Source organism: Maylandia zebra, linkage group LG3 (genome assembly GCF_041146795.1).
Source record: "Maylandia zebra isolate NMK-2024a linkage group LG3, Mzebra_GT3a, whole genome shotgun sequence".
Taxonomy (NCBI): domain Eukaryota; kingdom Metazoa; phylum Chordata; class Actinopteri; order Cichliformes; family Cichlidae; genus Maylandia; species Maylandia zebra.
In genome coordinates this window covers 61,229,264-61,251,824 of record NC_135169.1, presented here as the reverse complement: position 1 = coordinate 61,251,824, position 22,561 = coordinate 61,229,264, and the positions used below count along the sequence as shown (strand labels likewise).

Sequence of the window (22,561 nt, the reverse complement as noted above, 5' to 3'; positions counted from 1 at the left end):
TGTGAAGCGTGAACACAGTGACAGTGACGGTTGGTGTGTTTGATTAGGAGGACATTAGAGCAAATACACATTTTAGGATCAAAGGTTGATGCCTAGTGTACCTGTGGAACTTTGCCCTAGGAGTGGCGACCCTCCTGTCCATGGATGCGTGGCCAGGACCGGCGTTGTCCGGGTGCCGAGGTGGTGACTTGGGGAGGTGAGGGCCCCCGCATAGCTACGGAAATAACACTGGAACGGCCGTGTAATCACGGGTTCACATTTATTCCGGACTAGAACAAGACACATTTTGCGACCAAACGTTGAGTCTAGATTAGTAAAGAAATATAAAAAGGTTGAATTCCTCGTTTCAGTGGTTGAAATTGTTGTGTGCCTGTCCCCTGACGAGTGTGAAATTAAAATAAAGAGGGAATTTGGAGCCACATAGAGATAGACGGGCATAATTGGGTGTATTACTCTGTGGTGTAATAAAAATAAAAAGGAGAGATAGTAAGAGGTGTGCAGTGGAGAATTATGGAGGAGTACAGAGAGGAATGTGTTGGGAGACTGGCGTACAGTTTACGCTGTCAAGGTAGGCGGGTTGCCTGCTTATCGGTTTAAAAGTGATGAAAATGAAATTAAAATAAATCTCTTAGTGTGTTAATACAGGAAGCTGCGGACCTGGACCAACTGCCCCCACAAGCACAGCGGCCGAAGCAAAATTATAGGTAATGGGACCCACACCCAGCACGAATCAGCAGTTGTGAAACAGACAGCAGCGAGGAGAGAATTAGAGGAGAAATTAAGAGAAGTTTTAACACATAAAATTGGGGCCAACGGACTTGTGGAGGTTGGGAAGGCGTCCGGAGCATCACAACAAAAAGGTGAAACAAAAACACACACAAGCAGAGAAATCTGAGAGAAAGGCTCCTTTTAAGGTAACGCCTAGTTTGAGAAAAGATAAAATTAACCTGCTTTTATACAAATGCACATACACGCAATGAAGAAACAGCTTACACTCATGAACACGTGAAGATTTTCCAGCAAGGTTAAAGAAAAATTAACATACTTAAATGATGAAGTCTATACATTACTGACAAAGAAACCCTCTGGGTTGCAGGACAACAATTTAACTAAAAAAAAAAAAGGAACACTGGTCTAACCAACCAGGCAAGACACAACAAATTTAGTGGTTAAAAGATTCAAATTGTGACATGTTTTCTGTTGATTGATTAATAAAAGTGATTACTGAATGAAAGAAAGTTCCTTTTTTGGGCTTTTAAACATGATCTTAAGAATTTTAACATATACCGGTGTTGTCCTGTCAACTTGGTGGGTTAGGAGTTGATTATATCGGGAGACAAAAAACAAAAAAAGGGGGAGAGAAGGCTGACATAGGGCCTGGCCCCATTGTCTCCCCTCTGAATAACACAGCCAACACAACAACATTTTCCTGTTCGTTTGTTTTTGTTTTTGTTTTTTGTTTGTTTTTGTTTTGTTTTGTTTTTGTTTTTTCTATACATATTTAATTACAGGCTGCTTTGCCGGCCCTGAAAGCCGAGGCTGACTGGACTCCTGCTCTCCCCTATACGTGACACTGACCAAATGCTGCAACAGCTGGACCCACAACAACGACCTGAGAATGTCAACAGACCTGCAGGAATGTGATCTCATGCAGCCGAGACGGAGAGCACTAAACCTAAGGCCCGTTTCACTACACGGGGGAAAATTCCCAGACTGCGTCAGCTGACAGAGCTGTGACGAGACGCCCGCCAAGCCCGAATGAAAAGTAAGGCAGAGCGAAAGAATGCTGACCTTGATAACTTTTCATTCACACTGTGCAGGACAGTGATGGACCAACACGGATGATCGGGTGGCGAAAAAGGGCGTGACCGAGACAAGAGGAGTAACTGAGGACAGAAGGCACCTCAGAATGGACAAAAACACAGAAGAAGATGCAGGTTTCACCTGCGGTGAACATCGAGATTGGAGAAAGGACTGCCCCAATTGGGGTCAGAACCAGGACGGACAGAACTTTGGGCAGCAGCAGCAGCAATGGTCACAAACGAACTGAAAAGGAGGGGGGCAGGACCCCAGGCCATGCTTCAGGCCGTGGTTTACCCAGAACACCAGAACAGGAAAGTGATGAACACACACACACACACACACACACACACACACACACACACACACACACACACACACACACACACACACACACACGGGAATGTTGATTCACTGAGAAGTGATGCACACATACACATGCACACGCTTGTGCAATGAAGAGTGATCCACATGCACACACACATACACGCTGATGCAATGAAGAATGCTTTGCTTATGCTGATATGCAAAATGCTGCACACAAACATCCCAATGCATAATTTTTATGAGGAGCCATTGATTTCCATTGATTACCATTGATTACTTAGAATGTGTTATATGTCACCTAGAAGGCATTTATGTAGAGTTAATAAGGTCTAAAAAAGTTTGGTTATGAAAACAATGTCTGTGCGTGATGTCTGTTTATGGCTCAAGGCCTTGACTGAATTCTTTGCTGTGCTTCACACAGCCCTGATGAGGAACAGTGGCACAGAGTGAAAATGATGAATTAATAGTGTAAGTTTAGGTCGGAGTACGGCATTTTCTGTGATTGAGTTTTAATTCAAGGAGGAACAAAAGGTGTTACGGCACCTGAGGTTCTCATTCCCACACAATATTGTCCCGGCAGGAAGCAAAATGTTCCTGTGAATTTCTGGTTGATTGTTTGGTTTTGTTTAGCGCTAGCTTGATTTTATCAGTGAGCTTTGGCTTGTGTTCTTTCTCGTAAGCGAGAGAGGATAGTTTTATGCTTGGACATGTCTGCAACGGGCCCTAGTTTATGTTATTGTTATTAGTGTTTTGTTGGTTACGTCTGTTTTCGTTTTTGTTACAGTGCACTGGAGAAAAAACATCTGAGAGGTGTGATCCACCGGTGGTGATATGTTGATATTTTGTGAGTTTATGATTTAACAATCAGCTCTTTAAACCAGGCCTGAAAGATTGAAATTTAAAGCGCTATGAAATATTCTTACAAAAACAGTTGCAAAGTGTGCTTCTCCATGATTGTAATTGGCTTGGGAGAAATTCACTTATAGGGAACACTGAGAAGTTCTGAGTCTAAAAGGATTGCACCGAGTCAATCCGGCCCAAAAAAAAAAACAACAAGGAATTGTTTTCCTTTAAAATGATGACGTCATCTTGCTGGTGATGGATGCTCGAATAGGTTGCGCGTGAGACTCCATTATCAGCAACATCTGGTATGAATGTGTATGGAGGTATGCATGTGAATGGACTGTGATGGACTGACGACTAAAAGCTTTGACTGACTTGATACTGAGACAATGACTGCACCCACTTTAGGATTAGTAAATGCCAATAAACAATTCACCCAGCCGACAAGAGAAGGGTGGATGCTTCGCTTTGTTTTGTTTTGTTTTTTCAGGAGCAGGAGGATAAGAGAGACTGGAGGAGGAGACTCTAGCTTCACATAAGTATGAACTGCAGACTTAACACTGTGGTTGCTGATTTTGAGTTACTGATGTTTGCATCAAGAAAACTGTGCTATATTAACTGTGTTTTGATTAAGGTATCATGTTATATTATTGGGAATGCCAAATGCTACAGTGGAGAAGACTTTTGATATCACTCATGACTGGAATATGTTACTATTAACCACAGCAGGCCACTGTAAAAAAGTCAATTAAATTTTATAGAGGAAAATCGCCAAAACTTTAACAATACCTATGAATGACTGGCCACATTCAGAATAGAGATATGCAATAATAAACATTGGTCCACGTGATTTAGGTTCTCACTTGAAATAGTAAGTTATTAAATGTAGAATATAATCGACAGGGACATTTGATAGGATGTGGTACTGAAAAAGAACAAGAGCAAAGTAAATAAAGAAAATATTGTGTTTAGTTTGGATAAATTCAAATTAAAATGTACCATTACACTCAGAGGATCAATATGGAATAAAACATATGCAAAATTTGTAGGAAGTACATGACTGATAACTGTTCTGTCCTGAGCGTTTGTTTCCAGAGCACCCACTTGACCACACCAACAGTTTCTCGCCACCGAGGAGGGGTACTTGCAAAAAGAATAAAATAAAAATCTGAGTTTAACAAAACAGTTTGAATGTAAATATCAAGCTTACCTTTCTTTTTCCATGAAATGTGCTAGTGGGCACGCCAGCCATTTTGAAAAGGTGGGCAAAACAATTGGCAAGGCCACACCCCCACACATGTGATATAATTTTAAAGGTACTGTTGCCCTCTCTAAGAAACATCAGGAATTAGAGGAGTGGCAAGTAGAGTATGCGAGCTACAAGCAAAAACTAAAATGTGTACTACAGTGTGCAAAAATGAAATACTGGGTCATCAGGGGGTCATGAGGGACATTTATAAAACTAAAAGTCCCACTAACCTTAAAGTGCACTTGAAAAGCCCACACAAGAAGGTTAACCTAGCTTACCTAGAAGACCTCATCAGGGGGAGCACACTCCCCCTCCTTGAAGAGCTCACCCACTCAACCCGCATCCCCAGAAAACAGCTAACCCCAGATAAGGCAGCGTGATGTATCCCGAGACAACAGGACTGGGACATCTAAATAAAGGTGTGAAACAATCGCCTTCAAAAGGTTATCAATTCACTTCAACCAAAATTAGGACCACACGGTGCGGCAAGAGTTAATAGTTATTAGTCTCAACACCCAAGGATAACCAGAAGAGCATGACTGATATGATGGAACTGGGATTTTGTTACACTTAATTTTTGCAAAACACAAATAAAACTAAATTGAAACTAAGGATTTTCAGAAAATAAAAACTAAACTAAACTAGCAAACAATTGGTAAAAACTGAATAAAACTGATGAAAATTGCAAAACTATTACAACCCTGGTGCAGAGATTGGCAAATCTGACCAGGAAACGTTATAAAATGGATTGTCAGGATAGTCAGCGTTAAAGCCATTTTTGACAGTCCATACTAGGATGGCATTGGACATCTTCGGGGCAGAAAAGGGTTGGTGTGACCAAGGTGTGGTTTGGCTTGTTGTATGTACATTTCAAAATGTTACAGCTCTGGATGGACCAGTTACCAGGGCATGGAAGGATGACAGACTTTATTACATATGGAGAAGGGAAATGTCCGGGATTGAAGATCCTCAGTGATGACAAGGCTGGAGCAACGGTACTCGAGAGAAGAATTTCTGATACTTTCTGAGATATGATGTCACTAACCTTCTCTTTTAATTGTCTAGCTCCAATGAATTGACACATGGGAGTGTGTCAAAAAGGGGGAGTTGAGTCCGAACATCAAACAATGGTTTTATGAACATCTTATGACGTTATTTCTGTGTTTAATAATTTAGCTATGGTAAAACTTAAGCTTATAATGTGTTAGACTTAGAAAGGGTTCACTAATTTTTGATTTCTTTTACACACACATAGATTATGATTAGAATAGGTCCTGAACATAATATTTTAAACCAAATTTGAATCATTAGAACAACAATGGATAACAATATTAGATTATCAAGGCTAGGGAGAGAGGTGTTTTGGTTTTCTGTCTCTTGCAGAGAAAGGAAGAGACACCAGACGGGGACACGGAGATGTGAGGACCCTTCACAGCAGAGACAGATGTAGGGACTGCCGAGACAGCAACTGGGGTCAAGTGTCATGGCGTTTGAGCTCCTTGAGAAGATGGATCCCATAAACACAGTAATAATCATGAAGGGGTTGGCGAAAACCAGGAACACCAGACCAACGAGGTTCGAGAGGCTCTTGGCAAAAAGGGGGACACGCCGGTGAACCCAAAACACACAGATCCTTGTTGGAAATCGGGGCAGAATAATCCCCAGAACTGTGCAATGACTAAAGGGTGGTCTAACCCCGGAGGTCGAAGAAAGAAGCTGAGAATCATCCAACTGGAAGACACTGGTAGCTGCAGCAATAAAAATAAAGGTTAAAAGCTCCTTAGACAGAGGTTCCAGTCTAAGTACATTTGAAAGGTATAAGGGGGCATTAAAATGGGAGTGGAAAACTGGAGCACCAAAATAAAGCTGTGGGAAAATTGGGAATGATGGGAGTGTCATCTGTAACTGCTGTTATGGTTGTAAATCTAACTTTGCTTGCATCTGAACTGCGTGAACACAGAGGTCATCCCACATATGGTCCACCCGTTAAAGGGGGACAGAGGGCCTCAGGATCAAGAAAACTTGGACCTTGCGACCCTGGAGTGCATGTTGTAAGTGATCTCTTTCAGAGATCAAAAGGGGGAATTATTAGATTATTCTGTTATTATATGTTACCTTATATATGTAATCAAAGTAGTTGAATTATGATACTGCTGTAGATCACATTATACCCTTTAATATAGAGTGTGTGATCAGTATGTAGTTTAGTCCTCATTATACTTTTGAGTTAAAAGAACATAATCATTTTGTAGTTCATTAGATAAGTGTGCATCATTCTGTATCCTTGATCGGCTGTGAATGTCTTATACTGTTTTCTTGACATGCTTTACTGCTGAATCATCAAAAGAAGGTTGTAAGCAGGAGACTTGGTGTCTAGGGAGATAGACAACATTCCATACCCCCACCTTTGCAGAGAGCAGAAGGAGCAAGGAGCCGAGGTCATAATTTAGGCGCCGTAAGAGAGAAAGAATGTGAATGTTTAGACTTTTACGACTAGGTGGGGGCCACTAGAGAGTATAAAAAGCTGAGTAACCCGTCACCATTTTGAGACATGTGCCTGACCCTCTGGTAGCATCTCTCCCGTCCGGACGTTGTAATGCTCTGACTGTTGAATTGTATGGAAATAAATGATTGTTGATTGAGCATTTATACACCGAGTATTGTCCCTCCTTCAGCCCAAAGATTCAAAGAACTGCGTGTTTTCAACAAAGGTAAAGTGGGCTGCAACTAGACCAACGTAGTGTGTTATTAGTATCTCGGTAGAAGCAGTTTACTGCAACTAGTCCAACGTAGTATGTTATTAGTATCTCGGTAGAAGCAGTTTACATAACACACTGGAATTCAGCCTCAACTTATGTTGTTAGTATCTTGCGCCAAAAACCAGACACCGACAAATTTACTGTGAAAATACGTGTAACTCAGTGAACAGATTAATTTGGAAAGCCCAATATGCACATTTTGGTATAATACAACAGGCTGTGCTTACCTTTTTATTTTTGGACATGTCCTCTGTTCACCTCGCCTCACGATCTCACCAAAGGCCAAATCTGCACCTCCTCAGCACACCAAAGATCTGGGTCACACGGCACCAAGTTGTTGAAATCTCCCAATTCTTTGAATCTTTGGGCTGAAGGAAGGACAATACTCGGTGTATAAATGCTCAATCAACAATCATTTATTTCCATATAATTCAACACTTATGAGCATTAGAACCATCATGATGGGGAGAGCTTCCTGCAGAGGGTCACAGCAAGTCTCAAAATGGTGACGGGTTACACAGCTCTTTATACTCTTCTAGTGGCCCCCACCTGGTCGTAAAAGCCCAAATATTCATATTCTTTCTCTCACGGCGCCTAAGTTATGACCTCGGCTCCCTGTCTTTCTGTGTGAAGTAGGAAGGGGGGTAAGGAATGTGGTTTTATCTCCTCTTCCCAGACACCAAGTCTTCTGCTTACAACCTTCTTCATATGATTCAGCAGTAAAACATGTCAAGAAACAATGTAATACATTCAACAGTGTTGAGTAATATAGGTCAAACAAATAGATCGAATGATTTTCCCACTCTTTTAGGTCAGAAGTATAATGCAAACTAAAACTACATACTAATCACACACTCTATATTAAAAGGTATAATATGATCTACAGCAATATCATAATTCAACTATTTTGATTACATCTATAAGGTAACATATAATAACAGAATAATATCACAAAGTACACTGAGAGAGAGAGAGCTGTGCAGGAAGTAAACGTCAAAGTCAGAGAGAATTCATGACGATGTTCATCAAACGTAAAGCGTAGTTTGGATCTTCTTCTGCTGCTGGTTCAGTCAGTTTTGGTTGGAGACAGATTGTTATGGCCCGTCTAGGCGCGGCCAGACCACAACATAAAGGGTGATCCATCCGCGTCCAACCCCAAGTAGCACGTCACACACTTAATACTTTTTAATAGTGATTTATTTACAATGAGTGCAGTTAAACAAAGGAAGGGAGCATATCATAACTTCAGGGTGAACCCAAGGCCAAAAACACAGACATAAGGTAGCCTATCTCAGGAATAAATACAACTTACCTACGCAAAAAGAACTAACTCAAACGACAATCACTTTCCTTCCTGCCTAACAAAAACAGGAGAAAACTGATCAAACAAAAAGGTGGTCCACTCCTACATGCTCTTACATTAACCAACATAGTGACACAGTTAACGGTCTGCCGGTTGGGTTGGGCCAAGGTTGAATGACATGGCAGTCCTGGCTGTATCTTCTTATCTGCTGCCAGCCATCCACCCTGGATGCACCAATCATGGAGGAGCACCTGCACACTCAAATTTACATATAATTACGACAACAGTCGTAACACTGATGAAACCTGAAGCTTCAGGATTTGTGAGCTGTCCACTTTCAGCCCCGACGGCGTGTCCGTGTACGTGCCGTAGAGTGAACGATCCACGCTCTGTGTTTCCATCATTGTGTGTTTAGCTGCTCTCATTTACTGTTTTATCTGTTTGGTTGTTGTTGAAATACTTTTGGGAGCTTTAACCTCAGATTCTGGCAAAATACATTTATATTAAAAATCGATTCAGGATTGAATGAATCAACATCGCTTTATTCAAATTGAAACCATTTAAATAGGAAAAACCATTTTTTTACACCCGCCTCTAATGCTGGGTAATGTCAGCTGGTCCATGTGCAGCTGGCTGTGAGGCTCAGGGAGCGTCTACAAAGTGCAACACTGAAAGAACATCATCCATAAATATTGAGTAATAACTGGACTCTCATACAGCGAGACTCAAATGCCTTTAAACATCAGCTTATCCTGCTGATCCAAGTCCAACACTGAGTTTGTAAAAACATGTTAGTCAATCATTTTGTTTGGTTTCTGAGGAAAATGATTCAATAACTTGCTGCTAATACACAATATTTCATCATATTTCCTCATAACCCTCTTTTGTCTGACCATTTGATCCCATTTGAATTTGCAATAAAGGATCCACAGAGTTTGGTGACAATAATGACAGTAGATGTTTGTGTGAAAGTGCTGAAAGCAAATGAGTGTGTGATGTTCTTTCAGTGTTGCACTTTGTAGACGCTCCCTGAGCACTGGTCTCACAGCCAGCTGCACATAGAGACCAGTGTTGTTAGTCCAGGTGAGAAGATGACTTGTTGGAATGAAAATGAGCTTGTAGTTTGTCTGCTTTAATAATGTGACTGGAAAAAGGTGTTGGACTTCAAATATGTCCATTTCTTTCACACTTCACCTTTAAAAGTGAAGCCTTGTGGTTCCTGGAAGGAAAAACACGACTTTTTCAAGTCTTTGTCCTGTTTTTATGAGAAATGTACGACTTTAATGTGAAACATTCAGAGTTTTATATCTTGTTGTGTTTGTTTGAAGCTGCTTCCTGTTGGCTTCAGCTGTTTGGAGTTTCCATTTTCTAAACTTCTACATTCTGAACCTTCTTCAGCTCTGAACAGATGATGAAACACTGAATGATTTCAAGCTCACACTTTGTCTAATAAACTTACATCTTTCATTCTTTATACAGATTGGAGAGCTGTGGTTTGTCAGAGATCAGCTGTGATTATCTGGCAGCAGCACTGAAGTCCAACCCCTCCCATCTGAGAGAGCTGGACCTGAGCTCCAACAACAAGCTGCAGGATTCAGGAGTGAAGCATCTGTGTGGTTTCCTGGAGAGTCCAGGATGTGGACTTGAAACTCTGAGGTCAGTCAGCATGTTTTAGTTGTGCTGAGATGAATATGATGTGAAAGTTGTGCTGACACTAAACTGCAGACATCAGGCTGATATTATACTGATCCACACTGAGGATCTTCATGGTAAAGTCTGTTTTCTTCTTCTCTGGTTTAGTCCATTGACTGCAGCAGAACAATGTTCACATTTCAAACAGTGAGACTCAACGTATGGCCCGCGGCCCACACGCGGCCTGCCCACCTTTCCTGATTCAGAGAGAGGGGACCCTGATTAACTGTGTAGTGTTCTTCCTCACAGTTCTAAGTATCAGACACAACAATGAATAATCCACAGCTGACTGTCTTTAGCAGGTCAAAGGTCACGGCACACAGCAGACAGTGGGAAATATTATAATTCTGATCATTTATCAGCACATATCCATATGTATAAAAACAAAGCTGACACTGTGAGACTTGATCAGAGGTGTGATCATCACAGCAGAGGCCTTTGTGTCAAAGTCACTGAGGATCAAACAGAAACACATGAAGCAGATTTTCCTGTTCTGGCTTTTTATAGCAGATAACCTTCAAAATATTCTGCAGTCCATCAAAAACTGAAGCAAACCATGAATCAACATGTGAACATGAGCTGATGCTGCTGAAGGGAAGCAAAGTTACAGAGGTTTGATTACAGACACAGCTGAGAGTTTGTAATCTGTCATCATTTTAAAAGGTTTAAATTTCTTCAGTATTGAACAGCAGAAATGAGGCTTTGTTTTCGGAGGCCGACAGCAGTGAACACAACAGCAGACTGGTGCGTAATAAGCAGTGAATAATGCAGGAAACAGATTTTTGAAGGTAAACTGTTCTTGAAGTACACTGAGAGAGAGAGAGCTGTGCAGGAAGTAAACGTCAAAATCAGAGAGAATTCATGACGATGTTCATCAAACGTAAAGCGTAGTTTGGATCTTCTTCTGCTGCTGGTTCAGTCAGTTTTGGTTGGAGACAGATGAAACCTGCATCTTCAGGATCTGTGAGCTTTCCACTTTCAGCACCGATGGCGTGTCCGTGCACGTGCCGTCGAGTGAACGATCCACGCTCTGTGTTTCCATCTTTGTGTGTTTAGCTGCTCTCATTTACTGTTTTATCTGTTTGCTTGTTGTTGAAATACTTTTGGGAGCTTTAACCTGAGATTCTGGCAAAATACATTTATATTAAAAATCGATTCAGGATTGAATGAATCAACATCGCTTTATTCGAATTAAAACCATTTAAATAGGAAAATCCATTTTTTTAGCCGCACGTTTTGAGTGTTTCCTTTACATGTGTGTGTTCCTTCTTTTTTCCTTCAGGAACACACACATGTAAAGGAAGCACTCAAAACGTGCGGCTATCCTAAATGGGCGTTTTTAAAGTCAGCAAAGAGGGACAGAAAAGAAGACCAGACACCAGCGAGGGAGGATAAGAAGGACAGACTCAACAACATTGTCATCCTCTATGTAGCCGGTGTATCAGAAAAACTCAGGAGAGTTTTCTCCAAGCATGACATCCCAGTGTATTTCAGACCCAGCAACACACTCAGACAGAAACTGGTTCACCCGAAAGACAAAACACAAACTTAACAACGTGGTGTATGCTGTACAGTGCAGCGTGGAATGCTCAGACCTCTACATTGGAGAGACCAAACAGCCACTTCACAAGCTCATGGCACAACACAGAAGAGCCACCTCCACAGGACAAGACTCAGCAGTCCATCTGCATCTTAAGGATAAAGGACACTCTTTCGAGGATGCCAATGTTCACATTTTGGACAGAGAGGACAGATGGTTTGAAAGAGGAGTGAAAGAAGCCATCTATGTCCACTGTGAGCGACCATCTTTGAACAGAGGCGGGGGTTTACGACCCCAACTCTCTGCCATCTATAATCCAGTTTTGAGATCCCTTCCCAGACGCCTTAACGCCCACTCACATCCTGGGCCATCTGACCTCAGGAATTCGCATGATAAGGTGGGGCCAGGTTTCACAATGAACCCACCCGAAACTCTTGCTGATTGGGTCCCACACCCAGTTTCACACCTTGGCTCAGGTGATTAGAGGATCATCAGGGGGTCCTTTTGTCCCTTGGTGGGGGTCACTCCCACTAGGTTTATATCTGGGACTCTCCACCATTTGACCTTAGAACTGAAGAAGCTTCTCGGATGAGAGGTGAAACGTCTTCAAGTAACTTAAAGAAGTCCAGACGCTTTTCTTTGCAAGCTCCTTTGACTACGATGACCTGGATGACTGAGAACCTTCACAGACATTGAGTAATAACTGGACTCTCATACAGCGAGACTCAAATGCCTTTAACCCTTTACAGCCGATCGGAGCGGGAACGCTCTGTTTTGCGTAACTATTTTAAAATCCCAGTAGCACTGCAACCACGTAAGCTAGCGCAAAAAATTTTTTTGCATATGAAACTGGAGGAGTTGTACTTACATCTCATGCCATCAGCTTGTCCTCGGTCACGGTTTCCTTCCACATAAAGCTTTGCAAAAACTGCATAAAAAGCGCTTGCAGGAACAAAAACATAATATTCCAGAAACACGCTTTACCGATTCGATCAGCTGTTCATAACACTTCCTACGTTGGAACAGACGTCAGCGCGAACATTTGCATTTCCGCCATTACCTGCCCAAAACCGGAAGTGACGTCATTTTCGCGGAAATGTAGTCTTTTTTACTATCAGGTCATCAGGGCCTATACTGGTCTTTTTAAAAGTTATCTTTGACTTTATGACTTTCTGTGTCGTTTCTGGGATGCTTAGGACTCATATTGCACTGCTGGAAATAGTTTATTTTGATGCATATGCTGCTTTTTTGCAAATTTGCATTCTAATATTTATTTTCGTTTTTCCTGCAGTGTATAAAAATTGGTGTATTTCAAAAATAAAACTATGAAGACACTCAAAATAAATTTCCTGTGGTGGGAAACTATTTTGTGCAACTTTTTTGTATTTACAGTTTTGAGGGATAAGCCTCTTAAATTTCTCTAACTACAAATATATGTTAAAAAAGCAAAAACAATTTTCAATTTTTTTGTAGTTTAGTGCACTTTTTTGCAATTTATGTAATTACTATGCACTTAATGAATACATATTATTAAAATCTGGGCTATAATGGTTGTATTGATGTATAGCAACTTGAAATGCTCCAGAAAATGGCTCCACAGCATGTAAAAATATAAAAAAGCTCTGGCAGACTTGGTTCTATGGTAGGCCTTAAAGGGTTAAACATCAGCTTATCCTGCTGATCCAAGTCCAACACTGAGTTTGTAAAAACATGTTTGTCAATCATTTTGTTTGGTTTCTGAGGAAAATGATTCAATAACTTGCTGCTAATACACAACATTTCATCACATTTCCTCATAACCCTCTTTTGTCTGACCATTTGATCCCATTTGAATTTGCAATAAAGGATCCACAGAGTTTGGTGACAATAATAACAGTAGATGTTTGTGTGAAAGTGCTGGAAGCAAATGAGAGTGTGATGTTCTTTCAGTGTTGCACTTTGTAGACGCTCCCTGAGCACTGGTCTCACAGCCAGCTGCACATAGAGACCAGTGTTGTTAGTCCAGGTCAGAAGATGACTTGTTGGAATGAAAATGAGCTTGTAGTTTGTCTGCTTTAATAATGTGACTGGAAAAAGGTGTTGGACTTCAAATATGTCCATTTCTTTCACACTTCACCTTTAAAAGTGAAGCCATGTGGTTCCTGGAAGGAAAAACACGACTTTTTCAAGTCTTTGTCCTGTTTTTATGAGAAATGTACGACTTTAATATGAAACATTCAGAGTTTTTTCTCTTGTTGTGTTTGTTTGAAGCTGCTTCCTGTTGGCTTCAGCTGTTTGGAGTTTCCATTTTCTAAACTTCTACATTCTGAACCTTCTTCAGCTCTGAACAGATGATGAAACACTGAATGGTTTCAAGCTCACACTTTGTCTAATAAACTTACATCTTTCATTCTTTATACAGATTGAGGAGCTGTGGCTTGTCAGAGATCAGCTGTGATTATCTGGCAGCAGCACTGAAGTCCAACCCCTCCCATCTGAGACAGCTGGACCTGAGCTACAACAACAAGCTGCAGGATTCAGGAGTGAAGCATCTGTGTGGTTTCCTGGAGAGTCCAGGATGTGGACTTGAAACTCTGAGGTCAGTCAGCATGTTTTAGTTGTGCTGAGATGAATATGATGTGAAAGTTGTGCTGACACTAAACTGCAGACATCAGGCTGATATTATACTGATCCACACTGAGGATCTTCATGGTAAAGTCTGTTTTCTTCTTCTCTGGCTAGGCTTAGTACACCATTAATCAGTTGTGTTTTACCATTGCTCTCTGCAGGGTTGATGTCAAGACTTTTAAATCTTCCATAGACAAAACCAGTGAGTACTGAGACTCTGTGTCACATTCATCACTATTTCATCAACAGCATATCACATGAAAGCTCGTTTGTGCTTATTTCATTCTGCAAAAATCTATAAATTATGGGGGTTTTTAAGGATGTGTTTTTAGGTACTGGTTTTGGTCAAAATATTTTAATACTTTTTAAAATCTTTTTAGTGAGTGAGAAGGCTGCAGCTGAAGAAGATGGTGGGTCCTTAAGGAAGAAAGAGAAATCCCTCACAAACAGTTTGTATTTGATCAGAAAACCACTAAAAAACTAATATGATTGTAAACAGCACCAGTTAGAGTTCCAGGAAATCCTTAATTATTCGATGTTTGTCTCTCATCAGGTTACTCTGAGGTCAGACTGAATCCAGACTCATTAGACACAGAGCTATATTTGTCTAAAGATGACATAAAGCACATTAAGGTGAGAGAAAAGCATGTGGATCTGATTGTCTTGTGATACAAAAAAGAGGCCTTCAGCACAGAAATTTGTCAGGCGTGTTAAAGCACAGGGCAGACAACCAGTCAGGTTTAAGATTCTGTGTCATTGTCAGTATGTTACTCGCAGTTTTGAAAGTGTGTACAGATAACACCTGATGTGTACTCTGTGTGCCTAGGGGCACACGCCACTAGCTGTGTGGTCCATCTATGTTTCTACCCTCACATATGGCCACGAGCTGTGGGTAATGACTGAAAGAACGAGGTTGCGAATACAAGCGGCAGAAATGAGCTTCCTCCGAAGGGTGGCTGGCCTCTCCCTTAGAGATAGGGTGAGAGGTTTAGCCATCTGGGAGGGGCTCAGAGTAGAGCCGCTGCTCCTCCACATCGAAAGGAGCCAGCTGAGGTGGTTTGGGCATCTGACAAGGATGCCCCCTGGGCGCATCATGGGTGAGGTGTTTGGGCATGTCCCACCGGGAGGAGGCCCCGGGGCAGACCCAGGACACGCTAGAGAGATTATATCTCTTGGCTGGCCTGGGAACGCCTTGGTGTTCCCCCGGATAAGCTGGAGGAGGTGGCTGGGGAGAGGGAGGTCTGGGCCTCTTTGCTTAGGCTGCTGCCCCTGCGGCCCCGGATAAAGCGGAAGAAAATGGATGGATGATGGATGGATGGGTGTACTCTGTATAGTTTGTTCTCCGTTTACTTGTTTATTGCGGCTTTAAACAGCTGATGTATTTCCTCTCTGAATTCCAGCCTCCATCAAGCTTCACCCCTCAAGTACAAACTGAATCCACACACATCTCCTACAGGTGCTTCTAAATTCACATTAGGTTGATAACATGTATTTAATGATGTGACAAGATGCGTGATACAGCTGGAGGTGATCAGACCTCAGCTCATACAGGCTGGTTGGAGTGCTTCAGCCCTTCTGTGTCCTACAGGTTCAGGTGTGCTGGTCCAGGTGTGTTCCAGTGTACTCTGACCAGACTAGTGTTTGTTATGGCTCAGGAGGCAGAGCTGTTGTACAGGACTGTCCAATGGGATGAGAGCCTCCTTCAATCAGCTGGAAAAACAGCTGCAGGGCCGCTGTTTAACATCACATGCTCTGTGGATGCAGTCTGGGAGCTCCACCTGCCACACTGTGAAACAAAGGAGGGTGAGCACTGTGCTGTGAAACATCTGTGTTACTGTGTGGTGCTCAGCTAATATGAACTGTTCTTTATCATACAAATAACCACAATGCAGTTTATTTATAATTCAATTCAATTCAATTTTATTTATATAGCGCCAAATCACAACATAAGTCGCCTCAAGGCGCTTCAGAGATACAGAGAAAAACCCAACAATCATATGACCCCCTATGAGCAAGCACTTTGGCGACAGTGGGAAGGAAAAACTCCCTTTTAACAGGAAGAAACCTCCGGTAGAACCAGGCTCAGGGAGGGGCGGGGCCATCTGCTGCGACCGGTTGGGGTGAGAGAAGGAAGACAGGATAAAGACATGCTGTGGAAGAGAGACAGAGATTAATAACAGATATGATTCAATGCAGAGAGGTCTGTTAACACATAGTGAGTGAGAAAGGTGACTGGAAAGGAAAAACTCAATGCATCATGGGAATCCCCCGGCAGCCTACATCTATTGCAGCATAACTAAGGGAGGATCCAGGGTCACCTGGTCCAGCCCTAACTATATGCTTTAGCAAAAAGGAAAGTTTTAAGCCTAATCTTGAAAGTAGAGATAGTGTCTGTCTCCCGAATCCAAACTGGAAGCTGGTTCCACAGAAGAGGGGCCTGAAAACTGAAGGCTCTCCCTCCCATTCTACTTTTAAATACTCTAGGAACAACAAGTAGGCCAGCAGAGCGAGAGCGAAGTGCTCTAATAGGGTGATATGATACTACAAGGTCATTAAGATAAGATGGGGCCTGATTATTTAAGACCTTGTACGTGAGGAGCAGGATTTTGAATTCAATTCTGGATTTAACAGGAAGCCAATGAAGGGAAGCCAAAACAGGGGAAATATGCTCTCTCTTTCTAGTCCCTGTCAGGACTCTTGCTGCAGCATTTTGGATTAGTTGAAGGCTTTTCTGCGAGTTTTTTGGACATCCTGATAATAATGAATTACAGTAGTCCAGCCTGGAAGTAATAAATGAATGAACTAGTTTTTCAGCGTCACTCTGAGATAGGATATTTCTAATTTTAGAGATGTTGCGCAAATGGAAGAACGCAGTCTTACATATTTGTTTAATATGTGCATTGAAGGACATGTCCTGGTCAAAAATGACTCCAAGGTTCCTCACAGCGTTACTGGAGGCCAAGGTAATGCCATCCAGAGTAAGAATCTGGTTAGATACCATATTTCTAGGCTTTTCAGGGCCGAGTACAATAACCTCAGTTTTATCTGAATTAAGAAGCAGAAAGTTAGCGGCCATCCAGGTCTTTATGTCTTTAAGACATTCCTGCAGTTTAACTAATTGGTGTGTGTTATCTGGCTTCATGGACAGATAGAGCTGGGTGTCATCAGCATAGCAGTGAAAATGTATGCTATGTCTTCTAATGATGCTGCCTAAGGGAAGCATGTATAATGTAAACAGAATTGGTCCTAGCACTGAACCCTGTGGAACTCCATAATTAACCTCAGTGTGTGAAGAGGACTCTCCATTTACATGCACAAACTGGAGTCTATTAGATAGATATGATACAAACCACTGCAGCGCAGTACCTGTAATACCTACAGCATGTTCTAATCGCTCCAATAGGATATTATGGTCAACAGTATCGAACGCTGCACTGAGGTCTAGCAGGACAAGCACAGAGATGAGTCCACTGTCAGAGGCCATAAGAAGATCATTTGTAACCTTCACTAAAGCTGTTTCTGTGCTGTGATGAGCTCTGAAACCTGACTGAAACTCTTCAAATAAACCATTCCTCTGCAGATGATCTGTTAGCTGTTTGACAACTACTCTTAAAAATGATTTTTGATATGAAAGGAAGGTTGGAGATTGGCCTATAATTAGCTAAGACTGCTGGGTCTAGAGATGGCTTTTTGAGTAAAGGTTTAACTACAGCCAGCTTGAAGGCCTGTGGTACATAGCCGATCATTAGAGATAGGTTGATCATATTTAAGATCGAAGAATTAATTAATGGCAGGACTTCTTTGAGCAGTTTTGTAGGAATGGGGTCTAAAAGACACGTTGATGGTTTGGAGGAAGTAATTATTGAAGTTAACTCAGAAAGATGAATTGGAGAAAAAGAATCTAACTTAACATCAATGGTACTAAGAGTAGCTGTAGATAATATTACATCTGTGGGATGATTATTGGTAATTTTTTCTCTAATGATAAAAATTTTATTTGTGAAGAAGTTCATGAAGTCATTATTAGTTAACGTTAAAGGGATGGTTGGCTCAAAAGAGCTCTGACTTTTTGTCAGCCTGGCTACAGTGCTGAAGAGAAACCTGGGGTTGTTCTTATTTTCTTCAATCAGTGATGAATAGTAAGATGTTCTGGCTTTGCGGAGGGCTTTCTTATAAAGCAGCAAACTATTTCTCCAGGCTAAATGATGATCCTCTAAATTTGTGACACGCCATTTCCTCCCCAGATTACGAGTCATCTGCTTTAGGGTACGTGTTTGAGAATTATACCACGGAGTCAGGTACTTCTGATTAGAGACCTTCGTTTTCACAGGAGCCACAGTATCCAGAGTCGTACATAGTGAGGAGGTGAAATTATTAACAAGATAATCGACCTCTGTTGGGGTAGCGTTCAGATAGCTGCTCTGCTCTGTGTTGGTACAGGGCATTGGAGATGATAACAGTGGGTGGATTATATTCTTAAACTTAGTTACAGCACTTTCAGAAAGACATCTACTTTGATAAAGTCTACTCTCCACCGCTGTGTAATCAATTATTGTAAATGTTATCAGGAAATGATCAGACAGGAGAGGGTTTTCAGGAAACACTGTTAAATGTTCAGTTTCTATGCCATATGTTAAAACAAGATCTAGAGTGTGATTAAAGTGGTGGGTGGGTTCTTTTACATTTTGAGAGAAACCAATTGAGTCTAATAACAGATTAAATGCCATGTTGAGGCTGTCATTTTTAGCATCTATATGGATGTTAAAATCACCCACAATAATTATTTTATCTGAGCTCAGAACTAAATTAGATATAAAGTCTGAGAAATCAGACAGAAACTCTGTGTAAGGCCCAGGTGGACGATAGATGATAACAAGTAAGACTGGTTTCTGAGTTTCACAGCTGGGGTGGACAATGTTAAGCATCAGGCTTTCAAATGAATTACAAACCAAGAACATATATAACTGCACAAACGTGTAACATAACTGATGCCTAGTTCTGAGCTTTATGTAATGAATAATGCAAAAGTTTTGGGCTGTTCACATTTATAACAAAAAAGGATGGAGGGGAACTTGTTTGCAGGAGATGTAATCCTCAGATAAGGTGAGAAGTAAATCTGAACTCTCAGAATGAAAAGCTCTTTCCTTTCACAGCGCTGTGTGTTGATGGCCTGCTGTCTGTTGCCCACATCTCTGATGATGGGATGAGCATCTTGGAGCCGCTGGAGATCACTGCCACCCATGTGGTTGTGAAGGTTCCTCACCTCTCTGGGTGGGGCGTCATCTGGGATGATTTTAAGCGGCTCCTGAACATAACAGTAAATGGCCAAGTTCTGCTGTTCTTCCGACCTTCAGAGCCTGCAAGAATCAATGTGTTTCTACTCCAGGAAAATATCCCATTGTCAGAGGTAAATAGTTTCATCATCTTCACTCTGTGGTCCTCTCAGAATCCAAATGATTCTCAGCAGCTTTCTGATAATAAACTAAAGTTATGTACAGGTTTACTGGTCACTCCACTCTGATTACCTGAGACAAAGAGTCAGGCACCATTTAACTTTTCTTACCCACATTGTTGACCAATCACTGCTCTTCTTTATTCACTCCCAGTAATGACCCTAAGCTGTGAACATTTGATGTTTGTGACCCATAATGTCAGATCTGACACTTCACTGATAAAAATAAAATCATGGAGCTTTTTTTCTCTGCAAAGCTATTCTATCTCAAGAATGATTGTTTTTGATTCATACTGACACATGATATTCTACACCTGATATGTTTAAATGAGCTCTACAGGTGAATAGACTTATTAACGTTACCAGCATAATAAACTGTCCTGTCACTGCAGGTGTCTGCCCAACAACACGATGATGCTGAATACCTCCAGACCCCTGCTGACTGTCTTTTCAGCTTCGGTCAAAGGTACAGTGTCCACTGTGAGCCTGAGAGCAGGATAATACAGCCGAAGGTGAGTCAGCAGTTAGAAACTATATGCTGCTGAAATGAAATGAAAGTCCTGGATAACCCACTCGTCATGAAAATGGCACCTTTCTGTTGTTGTTTAGCAAACACAGTTTCGCTCAAAGTCTGGCCCAAATTACCATCCAACATTTCAAGTTTTCCTGAATACAAATTCAGGGTTTGTGAGTCTGATAGTCAAAGACCAAGAGGGGAATGAAATCTGGAAATCATCTGTTTGCCTGCCAGGTAAGATTCCTGCCAAATACCAGCAGAAATTACCCTACAAACTTTTTATTTTATATTTTATAAAACTTCAACTGAAATCATACTTCTCTTTTCATCCTCAGTTCAGAGTGCTGTTAAATGTCTATCTTTCTTTGTTCCTTCAGCACCAAGAACAGAAACCTTAATGAGAAATGTCCCAGATGAGTCCGGAGTCCCAGCAGACGAGAGGCTGCTCACAGTTCGCTCACAGTTTATTGACAGAGTGTCTGAACCTGTTTTAAACAAACTTCTGGATAAACTCCTGGAGCAGCATATTATCAATGAGCAGGAGATGGAATCAGTCAGATCACAGCAGAGCAAAGCAGATAAAGCACGAGACGTTATTGACACAGTGCGACGAAAAGGAAGTATAGCCACCTCTCTCCTGATCGCTACTCTCCGTGAGGAGGATCCATGCCTTTTCATAGAGCTGAACTTAAGATAAGACAGATTTCTAATAAATCTCAAAGACCACTGACAGTGTCATTATTGTGATCTTCATGTGTGTGTTGGAAACTGGACTTTAGTTCTTATTAAAACCTGGACTCTGACTAGAAGCTGAGCAGGACATTGGATGGACTGAAGCAGAGTCTGGGACCTCGGTAAGTCTCTGGGCTGCTCATTATTAGTGCACAAACCAGGAAATATGTGAAGCTCCAACCTGTAGATGCTGAACCACATCTACAGGTTGAAGAGCAACACCTCAAGTTATCTGTGACCGGCGTCTGTTTCCAACAATATAACTGAAGCTGTTTTTACCTTTAATGCTGGAATAACATGTTGAATCACATGATCAGTGTTTACAATCTGATTACTGAGGTTCTCGTCTGTGCTAGCTTCTGCTCTGAGCAGCATTTTGTGTTTCTGCCTGTATAAATAAAGTTTTGCTGTTTGCTTTCTTATGCTGGAGTTTGAATTCGTGTTTTTAAACAGTTTGAGCTTCCTGTTCGTGTAACCCGTTCATGTGTTACACCCGTCATTGCGTTGTGTTCTGGCGTGAAAGTAAGAGGCAGGAGACAGCACTTGGGTCTTTGGCTCTTTACTGCACATCTGCAACACAGAAATAAGTGTCTGATCTGTGTGTGTCACGCGACTGCCAGTACACCTCTCCTCCGGCCATGCTGAAAGGAGCTGTGCCTGCAGCTTCATTAACACCACAATAATATAATAAATCTAATACAACAAATTGTTTTAAAACATTAACTTAAGCTCTCAAAAACAAAAAGCATAAAATAAATAACATGTCACTGAAAAATCATTAAAAACAACTTATAAGAACAATAAACAAAATAATTCAAAAACAAATAAACAGTCAGATAAATACAATTCAATAACCAGGACCCAATATTCTAGTGCTTATAGTTCAAACATTATACTTCAGTACAATTATATTAATAACCGCCATCCAACAGGCAATACAACACTGTACTTATAAAAACAATAAATGAAAGAGTGCATCTCCAAAACATAAGAACATCTCCATACCTGCAACACAGAAATAAGTGTCTGTTCTGTGTGTGTCACGCGCCTGCCAGTACACTTCTCCTGATGAAGGAAAAAAGAGTGCACGCTGTTAAAAAAACTGCAGTGAATACGCTCACAAGCCTCTAGCGTTCAGGCTAACTTAGCATGCTAGCATTTCAGCTGCGTTCTCAGCTAAAACTCATTAAAAACATATATTAGCAAACTCTGTCCTCCACAAAACTTATCCCGAACGAGTCTCTTAACAACAAACAAAAATGCGGCGGTTCGGCTGTATTCACATTGCAGCTTGGGGTCTGAACAAACTGAGCAATGTGGCAGTGACTTACCTCCGGCCATGCTGAAAGGAGCTGTGACCGGGGCACACATGCACGCGCCTACGTCACCACGCAGCGCGCACACACACGAACGCACACAGACTCAGATCACACAGGTAGGAGAGTGAGATGCAAAATGACATATTTAATTTAAAAAAAGGGTGTTTTGGGTGAAATTCAAAAGTATTTAACATAAATGTTACATTCGTCTGATTGACTTGATTTGCGTCTTATATAGGGATGGGTATTGATAAGATTTTAACGATTCCGATTCCATTTTCGATTCTGTTTAACGATTCGATTCTTTATCGATTCTCTTATCGATTCTCTTATCGATTCTTTTTTTTTTTTTTTTAAAAAGGAGAACACTAAGGTTGATTAGCTTAGAACTTTGTTTTATATCTTCTCTTTGAACAAGGTA

The 22,561-nt window shown here is 41.3% G+C and overlaps 1 protein-coding gene across 1 annotated transcript in view; it reads left to right on the top strand.

The window, feature by feature from the left end:
* The window catches only part of LOC143416884 (uncharacterized), a 463,686-nt gene extending 442,443 nt beyond the window's left edge, over positions 1-21,243 (top strand). Inside the window, exons 18-28 of the mRNA XM_076882531.1 lie at positions 9,761-9,937; positions 13,915-14,091; positions 14,282-14,322; positions 14,501-14,569; positions 14,674-14,753; positions 15,521-15,576; positions 15,709-15,923; positions 19,274-19,527; positions 19,965-20,084; positions 20,182-20,323; positions 20,467-21,243. Coding sequence (XP_076738646.1) covers positions 9,761-9,937; positions 13,915-14,091; positions 14,282-14,322; positions 14,501-14,569; positions 14,674-14,753; positions 15,521-15,576; positions 15,709-15,923; positions 19,274-19,527; positions 19,965-20,084; positions 20,182-20,323; positions 20,467-20,786 — 1,651 coding nt within the window. The 3' untranslated portion in view covers positions 20,787-21,243. The remainder of the gene's footprint in view (positions 1-9,760; positions 9,938-13,914; positions 14,092-14,281; positions 14,323-14,500; positions 14,570-14,673; positions 14,754-15,520; positions 15,577-15,708; positions 15,924-19,273; positions 19,528-19,964; positions 20,085-20,181; positions 20,324-20,466) is intronic.
* The last annotated feature ends 1,318 nt before the right edge of the window (positions 21,244-22,561 follow it).